General features: G+C 44.9%; 1 protein-coding gene across 1 annotated transcript in view; it reads right to left on the reverse strand.

Annotated features, from left to right (window-relative positions):
* Positions 1-1,068: 1,068 nt before the first annotated feature.
* The window catches only part of SUSD5 (sushi domain containing 5), a 52,768-nt gene continuing 32,613 nt past the window's right edge, over positions 1,069-21,223 (reverse strand). The window contains exons 4-5 of the mRNA XM_061195241.1: positions 20,720-20,908; positions 1,069-2,396 (exon numbers count right to left, since the gene is read on the reverse strand). Of these exons, the coding sequence (XP_061051224.1) occupies positions 1,102-2,396; positions 20,720-20,908 (1,484 nt within the window). The 3' untranslated portion in view covers positions 1,069-1,101. The remainder of the gene's footprint in view (positions 2,397-20,719; positions 20,909-21,223) is intronic.

Here is a 21,223-nt window from a genome sequence, read left to right on the forward strand (position 1 = left end):
TGTCATCATAAGCGAGATGTGCTGAGTCACCATAAGATGATCGAGACACCGTGAACTGGGTGCTCAACAGCCATGGGGAGTCCATCCTGCACTCAGGCTGTTTCTAGAGGGCTCACAATCGCCACAACAGGGTAAAGAACAGATCGGCACAGATCATTTCATATTCCTTTTCAATTCCTCTGCTTCTCTATCAGGAAGGTACCCATGCTTGATATCCTAGCCCTTGGCCCTCTTGAAACATTTTTTCCCTCCTAGCTCATTCTCTCTTCCTGGAGTTCAGAGAAATGGTTAATCCTGAGAAAGGAAACCGAGGACTGAGTTTTGTTAGTCCTGGCAAAAACTCTAAGACATTCCTAGGCACAGACTGGTCAAGGAAAACCAGGCCACTGCTTCTGAGAGGAAACGGTGCTTACCGGTACAAAGCAAACCTTGTTTTTTAAAAAAAACGATGGGCTGTCCCACAGGATAGAGGGAACGGGGTGGATGTGTGTCCCACCACTCCTCCCCTAACCCCCCCACCAAACATCTGTCGTAAATTCTTTCCAATTTCAACAAACAATTTTTTAAAAATCTCAAAGCTTCTAGACTATGTCCTGGTTCTTGGCTCATATGCCCTCAGCAACGTCACAGCATTAAAAGGAAATAACCCATTACTCTTCCATATCCCACTCCCAGCAATTAAATATCTATATCCGAAATAACACTGCTCTCAAATGCTCTGTACATCACATCTATTTCGAAAATTTCATGTCACAGGCTCAGTCATTTTCTTCCTTAAAAAAAAGAAAAGACAACTGTATGATGAAGAGGTGAGTTTTGACCTCTCACTGGAATTAGGAAGCACAGGTCTGGGATTAGTGCAACAGATTCCAGGGCAGATGGTCAAGGGGATTCTGAGGTGTGTGAAGATGCCACCAAAGCCTCCCTGCCCTGCCAGGTGCCTCCAGAGATGCTTCTCAGCCTAGAAAACAAGACCTGAGAAAAAGAAGACGAGCCCTACTCCACTTGTTTCATGCGCTAGTGAATTGTCAGTGTTTCTCAGTGTGATATGTCACAGTTTATCTTCCTCCCAAGGGGCTTTGGGCGAGCCCCCCAAGGTAGCTAGAACTTCTCCATCTCAATCTGCTGGTGGTAGTGACCAACCTGCCGCTGGCCAACATTCAGCTTGTACACGGAGCTCTTGCGCTGGCACCTGCGGTAGCCCCACACGGCCCCCATGCCCGCCAGGAACAGCAGCAGGCACAGGACCGTGACAATGGTGGCAACGATGGGGCCTCTGCTGAGGCTGGGACACTTATCCCCTACGCAGGGCTCCAAGGTTGGAAGAAGCTCCTCGCTTGCACCTGGGCCGGGGACTTCCTGTCCCAGGAAGTCCTCAGACAGCAGGTATGGAAAGGTATCCTGGACCTCAGGGGCAGTGATTTCCATTGGAGTCTGGGTGGCCGCCATGACAGTTGAGGGAATGAGGTTCGATGTCTTTTGGATGGCGGTTGTCACCGTCTCCAGGATAGAGCTGGTGAGCTCATAGGGTAGGGTGGACATGGGAGGCTTCTCTGTGGCATATCTCCAAGGAACAGTCGACTGGTCCCTGGTCAAGTCACCATCCCCCTTTCTGGGACTCTCAGTTTCAGACACACTCATGGGTCTGAGAGCCAAAGCTTCTACATCTAGTGTTTGAGTTGGAAGAACTGAACGGTGGGTTGTGTCCTCACTGAGTGTGAGGGTGGTACTCCTGGGCTTCTTAACTTCCACAAGAGCAGGCTGATTGGGTGTAACTAGGATGGTTTCTTCCAGCCCTACTGATCGATTGCCCTTGTCCTCCTCTTCCTCCTCTTCTGCCTCTGTCTTCCTCCAAGCCCCATCGGTCACAGGGTAGCCATCTAACCAGGACTCATCGCTGCTGCTCACCATTGGGTCACCTGCCTTGCTGTCATTCCTGCCCACAAATGGCCCCAAGGGACCATCAGTGCTGCTGTAGATGACCCTAGTTTCTGGCTCACCTGGGGCCAATGTGGTGCCACTGTGGTTGTCTCCAGCAGGAAACTGCTTTTTGGTGTCCTCGTCCATCTCCTTTTCCAACTCAGGCTTGTGGAAGGTCTCATCAGGAAACCAGAACATGTACTTCTGGTTTTGTCGGGATCCTGGCAGGTCTGTGGGGACACTGCTCCCAGTGCTGGGCAAACCTGTGGTTGGTGCAAAAGCTGTATCCTGGGCTGTGTCTTCTCTCCCCACAGAAATAGAGACCAGGTGGTCCTGCTTTGGAGCCTCCTCAGAGGCTTCTCCCTGACCCCTGTCCTCCTCTGCCTCTGTCCGGGAATCCTCCATGAGCTCTCTGAATGACACAGATCTGTCATCAGGAAAATTATCTTCATAGTCAATATGTACCTCACCGCCGTCTAGAAGGAAAGAGGGAAAAGCCTCATTAAGTCCGAGGTCACAGAGCCAGCGTGGAACACAGAAAGGGAAACCAAAAGCATAAGGACTGGAACAAATGAAATAAAACTGTTATTCTCAGATGCTATGACTGTATCACAGATAAACCCAAAGAACCTATATACAAAGTGTTAAACAAATAAACAGGCAAGTTTATCAAGGAAACTGGGTCTACAGTCAACATAAAACATCAACTGTATCTCTATATACCAGCAACAAACAGAAAACAAAAAATTTAAAAGATACCATTTGCCATAGCATAAAAACCCCCCAAACTCCTAGGAATAAATCTAACAAAAGATGTGTAAGATTTCTACATAGAATGGTACAAAGTATTTCTGAGCAAAATTAAAGAAGACTTAAGTAGTGAAGGGCTATCCTATGTTAGTACAATGGAAGTGTAATTGTTAAGCTGTCAATTCTGCCCAAATTGATCTATGTAGATTTAATACAATCCTAATAAATATCTCAGACATTGACAAGCTGATGCTAAAATTTATGGAAATGCAGAGGGCCAAGAATAGACAAGGAAAAAGAAAAGCTGGAGCATGCAAACTACAAGATTTCAAGATTTACTATAAAACTGGAGTACTTTTTAAGACTGTGTGTGGTATTGGCACAAAGACAGACAATCGAATTACATTAACTTTAAGAACTTCTGTTCATCAAAAGCCACCATGAAGAGAGTTAAAATGCAAGCCACAGAGTTGAAGATAATTGCAACACATATAGCCTCCAAAGGGTTCCAGAATTTATAAAGAACTCCTACAAATCAATAATAAATAGGCAGGGACTTCCCTGGTGGCGTAGTGGTTAAGAATCTGCCTGCCAATTCAGGGGACACGGGTTCGATCCCTGGTCTGGAAAGATCCCACATGCCGCGGAGCAACTAAGCCCGCGAGCCACAAATACTGAGCCCGCGTGCCACAACTACTGAAGTCTGTGTACCTAGAGACCGTGCTCCGCAACAAGAGAAGCCACCTCAATGAGAAACCACCTCAATGAGAAGCCTGCACACTGCAACGAAGAGTAGCCCCCGCTCTCCACAACTAGAGAAAGCCCGTGTGCAGCAACGAAGACCCAACGCAGCCAAAAATAAATAAGTTAAAAATAAATAAATAAATAAATAGGCTGACAAACCATAGAAAAGTTGGCAAGATACTTGAATCAGAACATCACAAAAAGGATATCTAAATAGTCATTTAACACGTGTAAAGAGGCTCAACCTCATTAGTAATAGAGAAATGCTAATTACAGCCATAATGAAATGCCATTTACATAGCACCAGAATGGCTAAAATTAAACAGACCAACAATCCCTAGTGTAAACAAGGATGCGAAGCACAGCAATTCCACTCCTAAGTATGTACCCAACAGTAACGTGTGGACATGGGCACCAAAAGACATGCACGAGCATGTTTATAATAACCAGAAACTAGATACACTTCAAATGGCCGTTAATTGCAGAAATGACACATACATTGTCGTACATTCATACAATGAAAATCTGGACATCAATAAAAATGAACCAACCCATGCTTCCCACGACATGGAATCTCACAGCCATAAAATTGTGCAAAAGAAGCCGAGCACAAAAGAGCACATTCTTTTGGGGGTACTGGCAGCATTCTACTTCTTGACCTGTGTGGTGGCCAAATTTCTTTATTTTTTGATAATTTATTAATCTGTTCCCTTATGATTTGTATGTATGTTTTTTCAAACTTTCTAAAAATTGAATGAAAGATCTTTAAATTCTATAGTGGTTTACAATTTTCAACAGTTTCACACACAATTCCATATAATCTCATAATAACCCTTTTATTTTTTATCTCCTAGCCCTATGTTGCCCCTCCCCCTTCCCTCTCCCCGCTGGTAACCACTAGTTCATTCTTCTAGTGAGTCGGCTTCTTTTTTGTTTTATTCACTAGTTTGTTTTATTTTTTAGATTCCACATATAAGTGATATCATTGTATGTATGTTTTAATTAAATAAAAAAGTATCTTTTGAAACTCTTATTTGCTCTTTGTAAGACTTCTGAGTTGTGAGATGTGCTGTGAAGTATCCTGAATCCAGCTGAGTGAGAAGGAAGACGGGCCCCACAGGCAGGAGCCCAGAATGTAAGGACAGCTTGGTGAGGTAGGACCATGCTGGTTAGGAAGGTCTCAACTAGCTGTGTCCTCAGAAGAAAGCAGCCCGCTGAGCTTGCCCCTCTCAATGGTCTTTGAAAGTCACATCCTACTACAAGACACAATTATTTTATTTTTAAATTTTTTGGCTACAATGGGTCTTCGTTGCTGCACGTGGGCTTTCTCTAGTTGCGGCGAGCAGGGGCTACTCTTCGTTGCGGTGTGTGAGCTTCTCATTGCGGTGGCTTCTTGTTGCAGAGCACGGGCTCTAGAGCGCACGGGCTTCAGTAGTTGCGGCAAAGCTCGGGCTCAGTAGTTGTGGCACACAGGCTTTGTTGCTCTGCAGCATTTGGGATCTTCGCGGACCAGGGCTCAAACCTGTGTCCCCTGCATTGGCAGGCAGATTCTTAACCACTGCGCCACCAGGGAAGTCCAAGACATGATTATTAAATAGAAAGCTTTCCTATGCTATTGTGATATAATAACATACATATTTGGTCTTTGGTTCCCGGCACAGAGCTCCTAAAACCCTTGGAATTTCCTGAGTGATAGGGGTGACAGGAATATTTTTTGTTACGCATAACAAGTTTCTTTGACCATACCTGAGTTATGTTAATGAGGTGACTCTGTGGGCCCCTAGAGAGCTTCAGGATGGGGGCTGGTTGTCAGAGGAACCAACCACGTGATTAGAGGGTTAGACCTTTCAGCCCCACCCCCACCTAGGGAGAGGGGCTGGAGATTGAGCTGATCGCCAAGGCCAATGATTTAACCAACCATACCTACATAATAAAGCCTCCATAAAAACCCTTAAACTACAGGGTTTCAAGAACTTCCAGGTTGGTGAATGCATCCAACGTGCTGGGGAGGAATACACCCCAGGTTCACAGGGACAGAAGCTCCTGTCCTCGGGATCTTTCCAGACCTTGTCCTATGTACCTCTTCATCTGGTTATTCAACCTGTATCCTTGTAATATCCTTTATAATAAACTGGTAACTATAAGTAAAGTCCTTTCCTGAGTTCTGTGAGCTGGTCTAGTAAATTGTCAAACCTGAGGAGGGGGTCGTAAAAACCCCCAGTTTATAGCCAGTTGGTCACAAGTCCAGGTGACCTGGATTTGTGATTGGCATGTAAAGCGGAGGCTGTCTTGTGGGACTGAGCCCGTAATCCATGGGTTCTGCACTAACTCCAGGTAGGTAATGTTACAATGGAATTGAACTGTAGGACACCCAGCTGGTGTCCAGAGATTTGCAAAATTGGTTGTTGGTGTGAGGGATCCCCCTCCACTGCCCCACACCTCACCACATTTGGAGTCAGCAGTGTTCTGCAGGTGGAAACAAAGCTCAGGAGTTTCCCCCTACTTCACTCTGCACCTTAAAAAGGGCAAAATGCAAAGATCTCCAGCACCAAGGTCTGCATGGAATGCTGAGGTGTGGTGCGTTCCTGGGCTCTGAAACTGGATTAGTGGGCATTTGGTTTATTTCTAATAAGTCTCCTTATCTTGCTTATTTAATGACTTGCAGAGTTATAAATACATTTAAAAATCCTTTCTGATCTGCTCCTAAAATTTAAGCCCATTCATTTTACTTTTCATGGTTATATTTGTGATCTTTGATGTTACTACTATGACTCGATGAAGGCTACTTTGTAGATACTGAAACCCCCAGCAGGTGGAAGAAGTTAACTATACGATGACCAGTCTGTAGCCATGACATAAGCTGCCACAATTCTGAGAACTGGCCTCAAAGAAATGGGAACAAACTGACCCTGGAACTGAAGATTAACTGTACCTAAAACAAGATGATGGTGGTCAGACCATTGGTGGATGACCAATTTCAAGATAACTGTCAGAGCTGACTGTGCTGTTTCTGCATGTAGCCCCCTCCCTCTGCGTATAAAAGCTCTTGCCCACTGATTGTCAGTGGGGGGAGTCGGTCTTTGGACAGGAGACTGCCCTCCCCTCTCGGTTGCTGGCCTTTGAAATAAAGCAAACTTTCCTTTCCACCAAACTTGCCTCTTTATTGGCTTTTGAGCGGCGAGCAGCTGGACCCACTTTAGGTAAGTATTTGGCTCCCAACCTGAGACTGTGCTCTCGCGATATCTGGCTCCCGGGTTTTCCCGACCAGAGCCGCCGTCATAAAGACGCGCCGGGATGGTTGCGAGTAGCTTGCTGCTCGTGGCTCGCTGGCCCTGAGAGGGGGTTTGGGAGGACATTCCTAGCAGTTGTTGAAACTATTTGTTTCGGGGCTCCTCCCTGTTTCTTCCCAGCTCGGCACTGGCTGCCAGCGTACGCTTTCCCTTGGTGGAACGGAAAGATGCCTCCGCACGAGCTGACGAGCTCCAAGGCCAAGGTAAGTTCACTGGTGTGTACCCGGCAAACTTCTCTTTTGAGCACCAAGTGCTATTTGGGCATTTTGCCAATTGGTTCTGATGTGTGTCTGACGTTGAGAACCGTTTGTGAGCACTGAGTGTCATTTGGGCATTTTGCCAATTGGTTCTGAGGTGTGTCTGAGGTTGAGGACCGTCTGTGTTGGAAAGTGTTTGTTTGGGACTCCATATTGGTCATCCTCTCAGAGTATTTGTGACAGTTCTGTCTTCTGGTGTGTGGACAAGTCCTCTCTGCCTTTGTATCCCCAGCACTCAGCGTGGTGCTTGGCACATAGTAGACACTCTGGAAATATTTGTTGAATGAATAAACGCGTGAGTGAAGAAGTGAACAAGTGAGTGATGGAAGCCTGTTTTTTTTTTTTTTTAATTTCTGAGATACACATTTTAATGTAAAAACTAGGATTATGACTTATAACATTATACCAGAACATATAAGATTTTTAGAAATTTCATGTAATGTCTGAAACATTTATATTAACATATTTCCATACAAATAACCCAATGAAAGTTTAGTATTAGTTGTTTTGTTTGTTTGTTTTTTTATACTGCAGGTTCTTATTAGTCATCAATTTTATACACATCAGTGTATACATGTCAATCCCAATCGCCCAATTCAGCACACCACCATCCCCACCCCACCGCGGTTTTCCCCTCTTGGCGTCCATGCATTTGTTCTCTACATCTGTGTCTCAACTTCTGCCCTGCAAACCGGCTCATCTGTACCATTTTTCTAGGTTCCACAAACATGCGTTAATATGCGATATTTGTTTTTCTCTTTCTGACTTACTTCACTCTGTATGACAGTCTCTAGATCCATCCACGTCTCAACAAATGACTCAATTTCGTTCCTTTTTATGGCTGAGTAATATTCCATTGGATATATGTACCACATCTTCTTTAGCCATTCGTCTGTCGATGGGCATTTAGGTTGCTTCCATGACCTGGCTATTGTAAATAGTGCTGCAATGAACATTCGGGTGCATGTGCCTTTTTGAATTACGGTTTTCTCTGGGTATATGCCCAGTAGTGGGATTGCTGGGTCATATGGTAATTCTATTTTTAGTTTTTTAAGGAACCTCCATATTGTTCTCCATAGTGGCTGTATCAATTTACATTCCCACCAACAGTGCAAGAGGGTTCCCTTTTCTCCACACCCTCTCCAGCATTTGTTGTTTGTAGATTTTCTGATGATGCCCATTCTAACTGGTGTGAGGTGATACCTCATTGTAGTTTTGATTTGCATTTCTCTAATAATTAGTGATGTTGAGCAGCTTTTCATGTGCTTCGTGGCCGTCTGTATGTCTTCTTTGGAGAAATGTCTATTTAGGTCTTCTGCCCATTTTTGGATTGGGGTGTTTGTTTCTTTAATATTGAGCTGAATGAGCTGTTTATATATTTTGGAGATTAATCCTTTGTCCGTTGATTCGTTTGCAAATATTTTCTCCCATTCTGAGGGTTGTCTTTTTGTCTTGTTTATGGTTTCCTTTGCTGTGCAAAAGCTTTGAAGTTTCATTAGGTCCCATTTGTTTATTTTTGTTTTTATTTCCATTACTCTAGGAGGTGGATCAAAAAAGATCTTGCTGTGATTTATGTCAAAGAGTGTTCTTCCTATGTTTTCCTCTAAGAGTTTTATAGTGTCCAGTCTTACATGTAGGTCTCTAATGCATTTTGAGTTTATTTTTGTGTATGGTGTTAGGGAGTATTCTAATTTCATTCTTTTATATATAGCTGTCCAGTTTTCCCAGCACCACTTATTGAAGAGACTGTCTTTTCTCCATTGTATATCTTTGCCTCCTTTGTCATAGATTAGTTGACCATAGGTGCGTGGGTTTATCTCTGGGCTTTCTATCTTGTTCCATTGATCTGTGTTTCTGTTTTTGTGCCAGTACTATATTGTCTTGATTACTGTAGCTTTGTAGTGTAGTCTGAAGTCAGGAAGTCTGATTCCTCCAGCTCCGTTTTTTTCCCTCAAGACTGCTTTGGCTATTCGGGGGTCTTTTGTGTCTCCATACAAATTTTAAGATGATTTGTTCTAGTTCCGTAAAAAATGCCATTGGTAATTTGATAGGGATTGCATTGAATCTGTAGATTGCTTTGGGTAGTATAGTCATTTTCACAATGTTGATTCTTCCAATCCAAGAACATGGTATATCTCTACATCTGTTGGTATCATCTTTAATTTCTTTCATCAGTGTCTTATAGTTTTCTGCATACAGGTCTTTTGTCTCCCTAGGTAGGTTTATTCCTAGGTATTTTATTCTTTTTGTTGCAATGGTAAATGGGAGTGTTTCCATAATTTCTCTTTCAGATTTTTCATCATTAGTGTATAGGAATGCAAGAGATTTCTGTGCATTAATTTTGTATCCTGCAACTTCACCATATTCATTAATTAGCTCTAGCAGTTTTCTGGTGGCAGTTTTAGGATTCTCTATGTATAGTATCATGTCATCTGCAGACAGTGACAGCTTTACTTCTTCTTTTCCAATTTGTATTCCTTTTATTTCTTTTTCTTCTCTGATTGCTGTGGCTAGGACTTCCAGAACTATGTTGAATAATAGTGGTGAGAGTGGACATCCTTGTCTAGTTCCTGATCTTAGAGGAAATGGTTTCAGTTTTTCACTGTTGAGAATGACGTTTGCTGTGGGTTTGTCATATATGGCCTTTATTATGTTGAGGTAGGTTCCCTCTATGCCCACTTTCTGGAGAGTTTTTATCATAAATGGGTGTTGAATTTTGTCAAAAGCTTTTTCTGCATCTATTGAGATGATCATATGGTTTTTATTCTTCAGTTTGTTAATATGGTGTATCACATTGATTGATTTGCGTATATTGAAGAATCCTTGCATCCCTGGGATAAATCCCACTTGATTGTGGTGTATGATCCTTTTAATGTGTTGTTGGATTCTGTTTGCTAGTATTTTGTTGAGGATTTTTGCATCATTCATCAGTGATATTGGTCTGTAATTTTCTTTTTTTGTAGTGTCTTTGTCTGGTTTTGGTATCAGGGTGATTGTGGCCTCATAGAATGAGTTTGGGAGTGTTCCTTCCTCTGCAATTTTTTGGAAGAGTTTGAGAAGGATAGGTGTTAGCTCTTCTCTAAATGTTTGATAGAATTCACCCGTGAAGCCATCTGGTCCTGGACTTTTGTTTGTTGGAAGATTTTTAATCACAGTTTCAATTTCATTACTTGTGATTGGTCTGTTCATATTTTCTATTTCTTCCTGGTTCAGTCTTGGAAGGTTATACCTTTCTAAGAATTTGTCCATTTCTTCCAGGTTGTCCATTTTATTGGCATAAAGTTGCTTGTAGTAGTCTCTTAGGATGCTTTGTATTTCTGCGGTGTCTGTTGTAACTTCTCCTTTTTCATTTCTAATTTTATTGATTTGAGTCCTCTCCCTCTTTTTCTTGATGAGTCTGGCTAATGGCTTATCAATTTTGTTTATCTTCTCAAAGAACCAGCTTTTAGTTTTATTGATCTTTGCTATTGTTTTCTTTGTTTCTATTTCATTTATTTCTGCTCTGATCTTTATGATTTCTTTCCTTCTGCTAACTTTGGGTTTTGTTTGTTCTTCTTTCTCTAGTTTCTTTAGGTGTAAGGTTAGATTGTTTACTTGAGATTTTTCTTGTTTCTTTAGGTAGGCTTGTATAGCTATAAACTTCCCTCTTAGAACTGCTTTTGCTGCATCCCATAGGTTTTGGGTCGTCGTGTTTTCATTGTCATTTGTCTCTAGGTATTTTTTGATTTCCTCTTTGATTTCTTCAGTGATCTCTTGGTTATTTCGTAACGTATTGTTTCGCCTCCATGTGTTTGTGTTTTTTACGTTTTATTCCCTGTAATTCATTTCTAATCTCATAGCGTTGTGGTCAGAAAAGATGCTTGATATGATTTCGATTTTCTTAAATTTACTGAGGCTTGATGTGTGACCCAAGATGTGATCTATCCTGGAGAATGTTCCGTGCGCACTTGAGAAGAATGTGTAATCTGCTGTTTTCGGATGGAATGTCCTATAAATATCAATTAAATCTATCTGGTCTATTGTGTCATTTAAAGCTTCTGTTTCCTTATCTATTTTCATTTTGGATGATCTGTCCATTGGTGTAAGTGAGGTGTTAAAGTCCCCCACTATTATTGTGTTACTGTCAATTTCCTCTTTTATAGCTGTTAGCAGTTGCCTTATGTATTGAGGTGCTCCTATGTTGGGTGCATATATATTTATAATTGTTATATCTTCTTCTTGGATTTATCCCTTGATCATTTTGTAGTGTCCTTCCTTGTCTCTTGTAACATTCTTTATTTTAAAGTCTATTTTATCTGATATGAGTATAGCTATTCCAGCTTTCTTTTGATTTCCATTTGCATGGAATATCTTTTTCCATCCCCTCACTTTCAGTCTGTATGTGTCCCTAGGTCTAAAATGGGTCTCATGTAGACAGCATATATATGGGTCTTGTTTTTGTATCCATTCAGCAAGCCTGTGTCTTTTGGTTGGAGCATTTAATCCATTCACGTTTAAGGTAATTATCGATGTGTATGTTCCTATGACCATTTTCTTAATTGTGTTGGGTTTGTTTTGGTAGGTCCTTTTCTTCTCTTGTGTTTCCCACTTAGAGAAGTTCCTTTAGCATTTGTTGTAGAGCTGGTTTGGTGGTGCTGAATTTTCTTAGCTTTTGCTTGTCTGTAAAGCTTTTGATTTCTCCATCGAATCTGAATGAGATCCTTGCTGGGTAGAGTAATCTTGGTTCTAGGTTCTTCCCTTTCATCACTTTAAGTATATCATGCCACTCCCTTCTGGCTTGTAGAGTTTCTGCTGAGAAATCAGCTGTTAACCTTATGGCAGTTCCCTTGTATGTTATTTGTCGTTTTTCCCTTGCTGTTTTCAATAATTTTTCTTTGTCTTTAATTTTTGCCACTTTGATTACTATGTGTCTTGGCGTGTTTCTCCTTGGGTTTATCCTGTATGGGACTCTCTGCACTTCCTGGACTTGGGTGGCTATTTCCTTTCCCATGTTAGGGAAGTTTTCGACTATAATCTCTTCAAATATTTTCTCTGGTCCTTTCTCTCTCTCTTCTCCTTCTGGGACCCCTATAATGCGAATGTTGTTGCGTTTAATGTTGTCCCAGAGGTCTCTTAGGCTGTCTTCATTTCTTTTCATTCTTTTTTCTTTAGTCTGTTCCGCAGCAGTGAATTCCACCATTCTGTCTTCCAGGTCACTTATCCGTTCTTCTGCCTCAGTTATTCTGCTATTGATTCCTTCTAGTGTAGTTTTCATTTCAGTTATTGTATTGGTCATCTCTGTTTGTTTGTTCTTTAATTCTTCTAGGTCTTTGTTAATCATTTCTTGCATCTTCTCAATCTTTGCCTCCATTCTTATTCCGAGGTCCTGGATCATCTTCACTATCATTATTCTGAATTCTTTTTCTGGAAGGTTGCCTATCTCCACTTCATTTAGTTGTTTTTCTGGGGTTTTTTCTTGTTCCTTCATCTGGTATATAGCCCTCTGCCTTTTCATCTTGTCTATCTTTCTGTAAATATGGTTTTTGGTCCACAGGCTGCAGGATTGTAGTTTTTCTTGCTTCTGCTGTCTGCCCTCTGGTGGTTGAGGCTATCTAAGAGGCTTGATGGGAGGCTCTGGTGGTGGGTAGAGCTGACTGTTGCTGTGGCGGTCAGAGCTCCGTAAAACTTTAATCCACTTGACTGTTGATGGGTGGGGCTGGGTTCCCTCCCTGTTGGTTGTTTTGCCTGAGGCAACCCAACACTGGAGCCTACCTGGGCTCTTTGGTGGGGCTAATGGTAGACTCTGGGAGGGCTCACACCAAGGAGTACTTCCCAGAACCTCCGCTGCCAGTGTCCTTGTCCCCACGGTGAAACAGAGCCACCCCCTGCCTCTGCAGGAGACCCTCCAACACTAGCAGGTAGGTCTGGTTCAGTCTCCCCCAGGGTCACTGCTCCTTCCCCCGGGTCCCGATGCGCACACTATTCCGTGTGCACCCTCCAAGAGTGAGGTCTCTGTTTCCCCCAGTCCTGTCAAAGTCCTGCAATCAATTCCCACTAGGCTTCAAAGTCTGATTCTCTATGAATTCCTCCTTCTGTTGCCGGACCCCCAGGTTGGGAAGCCTGACGTGGGGCTCAGAACCTTCACTCCAGTGGGTGGACTTCTGTGGTATAAGTGTTCGCCAGTCTGTGAGTCACCCACCCAGCAGTTATGGGATTTGATTTTACTCTGATTGCGCCCCTCCAACCGTCTCACTGTGGCTTCTCCTCTGTCCTTGGACGTGGGGTATCCTCCTTGGTGAAGTCCAGTGTCTTCCTGTTGATGATTGTCCAGCAGCCAGTTGTGATTCTGGTGCTCTCGCAAGAGGGAGTGAGAGCACGTCCTACTCCGCCATCTTGGTTAATCCCCTGGAAGCCCGTTTTGATTAAGCTTGATTCAGTCTGGAAGTCCATCAGCCAGGGCATTATTTGGTGCATGACAGTAGCAAAGAATGGTAAACAACCTCTTAGTCCTAGGGCTGAGCATAATCAATGTCGGCTAAATTCCTTCTCCCATGTAACCCAGCCCATGAGCTTCAGAAGTCAAAAGGCACCTGGAATATGGGCAGGACGTGAGCCATTTTTCTCCTCCCCCATACCTTCTTGTGCAGGAAATACTGGCCTAGCGTATAATGTTAGAGCTGGGGATTTGGGATAGGTCTGCCCACTCTTGCCTGGTGGGCCTGCCTTGACCTGGACCCTTATGGCCAGTCTGAGCTGTGTGTGTGTGTGTGTGTGTGTGTGTGTGTGTGTGTGTGTGTGTCTGTTTGTCTGTCCGTCTGGAGGTTCTGCCTTCAGAGCTCCCTGAGCCTAGAGCATCCCTGGATGGCAGCCCAGGGCCCAGAGCCAAGCTCTTCCTGTCTGCCCAGGTTCTCAGGTCAAGGTCTGGCTCAGAAACAGGCTCTCACTGTGTCACAGTTTCGCCAAAACCTCAAATGAAGACACAGACACCAACTGTTTACAAAGAGTCTACTCATGACAAAATATCCCAAGCCTGTTTTTCCCTTCTTGAGTAACAGTAAAGTTTGTTGCTCACTGAATGTCAACCCAAAATTACACTCTGCCTCAAGATGGGGAACATCAGCCCTTTGCCTGCTGAGGTGTAATTTCTCTCCCCTCCCTCTGCTCCCCTGAGTCTGCACTCTCCTTAACCAACCCTCCAGCCCTCCCCTCCCCCACACTCTTCTGAAAGCTGGGCTGGCACAACACTGGGCCTTCTGATTTAGACCAATGAGTCCAGGAAATGTAAACTTCATGGGCTCTCTTTGCAAAAACCAAGTCATTCCCTGTGTGTTTATATTTAATTGTTACTTTAGGAAAACCAAAGACTACATATCAGTAGAAATCAGGAGTAAAAAGAAAAGGGTCGCCCAGGTCGTGCCTTTATCAGGGTCAGAAGTATTACAGGCCAGGGCCCAGAACCCTGGGCTCTCCCAGTGCTGCCACTTTTCATGTTTTTTCATGTTGTTGCATTTATGGAAGCTCACACATGCCTTCTTTTTCCCTCTGGTCTTGGCTACGCAGCCTTTAAAAATAGTAATTTTGAAAAAGACAACCAGACAAGCCAAAAATAACCACTGGTTCAATGAACCTCTGAACAAATATGGCAATATTGACAAAGAAATTCTAAATTCAGTCCAGTCTCTGGCTTTTATTCTATGAAGGAAGTCTAGAAGATGGAGGAAAACAGAAATGGAAGTTAATTTAAGAAAACAAAAGATGGGCTTTAGAAATGAGGGAAAATAGCAAAGGAACTTAGTGAGGGAACAGCTAGTTTACAAAGCAAGCCCTGCACTGCCCTGATGCTTTTTAGAGGCCCCTGGAGAAGCACACAGCCATCATAAAGATGTTGGAATGAGACGTGCCTGGTTTTAATCTTGGCTCTGCTTTTTTTTTTTTTAATAATTCTTTTTTTATATTTGGCTGCCTTGGGTCTTTGTTGCTGTGCGCGGGCTTTCTCTAGTTGCAGTGAGCGGGGGCTACTCTTTGCTGTGGTGCGCAGGGCTTCTCATTGCGGCGGCTTCTCTTGTTGTGGAGCACAGTCTCTAGGCGCGCGGGCTTTAGTAGATGTGGCATGCGGGCTCAGTAGTTGTGGCTCGCGGGCTCTAGAGCGCAGGCTCAGTAGCTGTGGCGCACAGGCTTAGTTGCTCTGCGGCATGTGGGATCTTCCTGGACCAGGGCTCGAACCCGTGTCCCCTGCATTGGCAGGCGGATTCTTAACCACTGGACCATCAGGGAAGTCCCTTGGCTCTGCTTCTTTCTGGCTGTCTGACGCAGGAAGTTACTGAACCTCTCTGTCCCTCAGTTTTCCCATCTATCAATGGGAGCTGGCCATTTCTACTTTCAGACTTGTGAAGATGAAATGAGATAAAGTGTATAAAACTCCTCTTGCAGAAAGGAACATGAGGAGACTTGGGGAAGATGAAAATGTTCTGTATTTTGGTTCTGGTGGTGGTTTCATGGGTGTACACACCTGTGACAATTCAGAGACTTTTATATTTTAAATGGTTACTGTTTATTGTATGCAAATTAAACCTCAGGAAAGTTGTTAAAAAAAACGAAACAAGAACAAAAAACAACTCCCAAAACAGAGATGACATGGAACAGGTTTGGCATGGTTTACGACAGCTCTTTTCTCAGTGCCCAAATGGGGAATGGGTCTTGTTTCCACAGCTGCAACAGACCAGGGAAGGGAAAAAGAATAGCTGTCCATTTGTTGTTGGACTCAGAGGTGGCAGGGCTGGTAGAGTGAGGTCAAGCTTGGTGTCACTCACTTTCCTGATCCTACAGACCAGAAAGCACAAACAGAAGCATGGAACTTGGAATGGAAAATCTTAAAGGCTTTTCAGAGCCTGTCTTAGCAGATACCCTTTGTCAGGGCAAGTTGTCTTTTTTTTGGCCACACCACGTGGCATGTGGGATGTTAGTTCCCTGACCAGGGATTGAACCTGTGCCCCCTGCAGTCAAAGCTCAGAATCTTAACCACTGGACTGCCAGGGAAGTCCCCAGGGCGAGTTTTAAAGGAGGATCAAGGGGCAAATCAGAGAGCAAGGGTCTATGAGTCTCTCCCTTCCTGGGGTATCTGCAGACCAGGGTAGAGGCCGTAGGACCACTGGCTGCTGAGTCAGGAGAGGGCAGAGGTGTTGAAGGCAATGAGCACCCAGGACAGCAAGTAGGGGAATGGTCAGTGTGCCCAGGGAAGCATGTGTGGCACCATGGTCACGTGGCCAGGGGTGGCCACTCGGAGTGCTGGGAGGTCAGAGAGTATTTCTAGGGTACAAGTGGCCAGAGATGGATATGGCCTTGAAGATATGGGACTTGGTATAATAAGAAGCCCAAAGAAAACCAAATATAGCATGGAAATCTGTGCACATGCGTAAGGAGCAAAGCACCAGGATTTGTCTATAATTAGGGCAACAACCAATCATAGTTGGATACCAAGAACATTAGAGAGGTATGACAAACATTTCATGCTGCCCAACTGGGAATGGAAACCAACTGTGGATTCAGGTAGGAGAATGGAAAACAAAATGGCCAGACCCAGACCTGGACTCTAGGAACCAAAGCTAGAGAAATACCAACACGCAGAGGGGAGAAAATGGCAGTTTAAGAAGTCCCCACCCATTCAGGTTGATGGTCAAGGCTAAAGTCCCTGTGCTAAGTGAGAGATTTCACCAGCACCACTTGAGGCTGGACCATAAGGTCGAGGTGAACATACAACCTGGGTGGGCAGTGTGTGCCTGAGGCACCCTCCTGCACTGGCCACTCACTGATCACCCAGGTGGACGTGCCCCTGTGCATTCATGCCCGCTCACCATTCAAAGTTTAAATTTCATCACGCTCATTCAGGCAGTCCCCACTTTACTGATTTTTCTTTAAACCACTGCTCTCCTGAACTGATGCTTTAATAAGCAACTAAGTTCTCCACTGTAGTGGATGCTGGCGGTGCTCATGTCCCCTTTCCCAGACCAGTGCACCCATCCCCCAGCTGCTGTGAGCGACAGCAGCTGAGGGTTCACAGCTGCCACTCCTCTGGTGGACTGCCCTTGGAGGAATGGGAGCCTCAGTTAGGGGGGTTGCAACCCGCCTTGCCCTCCGTACACAGCAGGCTGCAGCCAATGACAGACTAATATGGAGGAACTCAGGCCGGTCCCCTTGCTTCCAAGTGGGACCAACCCTGTGGTGCAATTCATGCTCCCCAGCTCCCCAAGGGATCAGGCAAAGCAAGGATCCAGCTGAGGCCACATCCTTAACTCCTGCCTCTCACCTTCCCTGCCTCCCTTATTCCCTTTCCCCTCAACAAGCCATGGACATCTGAACAGGCTCTGCTTTTAGAGAATCTAACCCACGTCATCTAGCCAGCCTTCAAGATGCCCAAACAGTGACAAATTTGAGTGAAATAGTCTTCCTAGTAGCCCTGTGCTCCTAAGCCCCTGCAATCTCCGAGACCAAACTCGTTTGAGCCCCAAGTTCTTTTAAGTGTTGACCTCCATGGCACCCGAGCCTTGAGGCTCTCTGGGCCTGAAGAGGTCATGAGGGGAATAAGGGGCAGGGACCCCCGGGGCAGGTTCTGCCAGAGGGGTTGGAGCGGGCTCCAGCACCTCACAGGAAACATAAGGAAACGTTCTGGGCTGGGGGCAGGGGGGTCTTGACAGACAGCCACATGATGTGTAGGGAGGGTTGTGGGCCGAGCCCAGTGCAGAAGTGACAAGTGCTCCCTGGAGGCGAGGGGCAGCTGGGGCCACAAGTCTGGAATGCTTGGGAGCTACACGTTAGAAAGTCCCCAGCTGCTTGCCCACGGGGTCTCCACCATGTCCTAAAGCCACACAGGCCATGCCTTTCTGGAAGGATCATTTGCTGTCTCCAGAATCTGAGATGCCCGCTGGCAGAGACCAGTTTCTCACCCAAGTACTAGACAGCTGAAGTCACAGCCCGCCTTTGATTATCTGTTGTACAGGAAGCTGGAGTCAATAACACACAAGGGAGCAAGGAGCCAGCATCACACAAATCCCTTTAGATCCTTCAGTGAGGGGCCTAATACCCTCCTCCATCAGCGCGAGAGTGAAAGGGAAAGAATATGGTCTGAGCTCAGACCATATCACAGGTCCTGTTCTGAGTGATGTACTTCCCATCTTAGAATAACAAAAGCAAGCAAGCAGATAAAACAAAACAACCCCTCCACCTCTCTGGCCCCCTGAGACTCCTGCAGCTCTACCCTCTGCCCCTCCCCCCCCCCCAACCCCAATCCTCTCTGTGAACAGCAGAAGTTGTCTGCCTTGGCCCTCTTCCTCACTCCAGCTCATTCCTGTGCTCGCTGCAGTTCCGCCCAGGTGCATCCCACTCCCCAGTTACACACTGAAAACATGAGGCTACCAGAACCTTCTTAGGCTGCGAAACCAGTGCACACTTTTTAGCTTCCATTGACTGGACCTGTGCAGCCTTTGAGCACTTTTTCCACCTGGGAACACACACCTCCTTTAAAATTTCACCTGGGACACCTCGTTTTCCAGCTTTCCCTTTTACCTCATCATCTACTGCTTCTCTGTCTCTCCTAAGGTATTCAGTTTACTAGTTTCCTTTAGGGTTGGGACAGTTTTGCTCAACATTGATTACACAGTACCTGGGACCCTGCCAGATGAAGGGAGGGGGACAGAGTGAATGAATGAATGGCCAGTAGGCCGTAGAAGGAATGTTGTTGTCCAAACCAAGATGGGTCCAACTCCAAAACCCTTGTTCGGCCCACCCTCTCAAGATGACTTTTCTGCAATTTGAAGCAGTTCCTTAATCAAAAAAAGTTGGTGTTCACTGGAAAAATACATGTAAGGTGGAGTCAAATACCTGGTGACAATATTCTTGTAACACACACACACACACACACACGTATAATAACACAGATACTTTAAATGTTAAATCTACAGAGTAATGAAAACTGTAACGGTCTGTATATTCAGCTAAGTGTAGAAACCAGAATTTCTGCCCAGCAGCTGAAAGCTCCAACGACTCTGCTTTGCAGTGAGAAAATAAACACCATTTCAGACACACAAAACCTGCATTTAGTTCTCATTCTACTGGGGCCAGTAAACAACCCATTTGAGTGGTGGGTGTGCCTCGTGGGATGGTGTAGCCTTGGTGCCTCGCCAGAAACCCAGCCAGCTCACTGACACCTCAGGGTGAGTTTGGGTCTGCTTTGAGGTGACACATTCAACAAGCAGGAAGTCAGGTCTTATGCCTCATTTTCTCAGACAGGTGAATCCATCAGAACTGGCAGGAGCTCCTGCCTGCCACAAAGCAGCAGCAACAGAGGAAAGTACTAGAAAATGGCTCAAATTGTGTTCCAGGGACTTGTCCCCCTCTGTAACTTTGTTATTAGTATGTGACAAGCAAGTAGGAAGTTTTTAGAAGCTTTTGTAACAATTTGACAGGGGAATTTTATGTCTATTTAAGGAAAATTTTTATTTATATCTAGAATATCTTTCCTTTAGTTTTATGCTAATTCATACTAACGTGTCAGTCTATCAATAACAAGAAAACAAATTTTTAATTGTGCACAGAGAGTTTGAGACAACAAAATCTCACTATTCATCAAAAAACACTCCAAGAGGAAAAAATAAGCCACAGAATGAGAGAGAAAATTTCAACACATTAAGAAAGTTTTCGTAAAAAAGAAATCCAACATTAACGTAAATAATCAAATGAATTAGAGAAATGGGCAAAATTCTTGGACAGACACTTACTGAGTAAATGCTAATAGTATCCGATTAGATAAGTGCCTGGGTAGAGACATGGGTTTTACAGGTCACCATGGAGTAGTCACCAGATTGGTAAAAAGGTAAAAAGTCTCACAATCCTGAAGGTTGGTGAGGATGCTGGAACAGAGCTCTTATACACAGCTGGTGGCAGAGTAAACTGGTCAAAACACTTTAGAAGACTCTCTGGTAGCATCCACGTAAGCTGGACACACACCTACCCCATGGGCAGCAACTCCACTGCCAGGAACCAAAAGAAATGTGTTCACATGTGAAACGAATGATGTGGAGGAGAACGATCCCTGCAGCGTAAATTTTCGACAGTCACAACATGAGAACAAGCCAAATGACCACCAGCAGAAATAATGGGTGGTGTTTTCACACTATAGATAGTAAACTGCAATGAACACAAAAATCCACAGCTCAGGCAACAACATGGTTGAAGCTCACAGACAAGACAGCACCCTAGTCTCATCGTGGTTCTCCCATAGGATCTGTCGGACATTCTGGGGACCAACTGTCCTATAAATTCAGTAACATTGTGGTGCTGGAGTCATCCCCCTCTATAGCGCCAACCTCCGCTTGGTACCCAGATGTCATGGGGGATCAGGAAGGTGGGCCCTGAAGGAGTCTTGGGGAGAAAGGAACCCTGTGAGGTCAGGGAACAATTCAGGGTCTGGCATGAGGTCCATGGTGTAGGAGTCATAGGAGTGAGTGATTTCTGCCATTGGGAGAATTCCCAAGGGGGCTGGGCAGGGGTGGGATGCAGAAGCCTCGCCCCCAGGCATACGATGATGATGGAATGGGGACATCTGGGGGAATCAGATCAGGTTTCGGGAGCTAAATGCCCACCAGGAGTCTTTTTAGCCTCAGCTATAATTTTATTCAGACTCACGGGGCAGCCCAGGGATTAGAGCAAGACAGCAGGACAGCAGCAGAAAATTCTCATCAGGAGGAGCGGTCCATACAGCTGTCCTGGAGTTATTTTCCTGCTTACCTTTCCCGCAGGCCTGGACCAGGCCATACCACTCCCCGCAGCTGTTGCACAGCAAGGTGAAGGCTGTTTCGCGCCGGCCCGTCACGTGGCCGGGGGCACACAGGTACAGCAGCTCATCCCCCATCTCCAAGCCCGTGTGGCCCTGCAGGATGGTGTGTGGGAAGGAAGGTGGGTCTCCACACGGCTTCTCTGAGGACAAGGAATCACAATAAGTTTTCCGAAACTCTGCAGAACTTTTTCAGCCTGGGAGGAAAAAAAAAACTTAAAAAGCAACCCCTTGGGACTTCCCTGGTGGTCCAGTGGTTAAGAATCCGCCTTCCAATGCAGGGGACGTGGGTTCGATCCCTGGTCGGGGAACTAACATCACACATGTTTTGGGGCAACTAAGCCCATGTGCTCTAGAGCCCATGCACCACAAAGATCCTGCATGCTGCAACTAAGACCTGATGCAGCCAAATAAATAAATATTGAAAAAAAAGAAGCCAGTAGAGGAAGTAAAATGGA

Source organism: Eubalaena glacialis, chromosome 7, assembly GCF_028564815.1.
Source record: "Eubalaena glacialis isolate mEubGla1 chromosome 7, mEubGla1.1.hap2.+ XY, whole genome shotgun sequence".
NCBI classification, from domain to species: Eukaryota; Metazoa; Chordata; class Mammalia; order Artiodactyla; family Balaenidae; genus Eubalaena; species Eubalaena glacialis.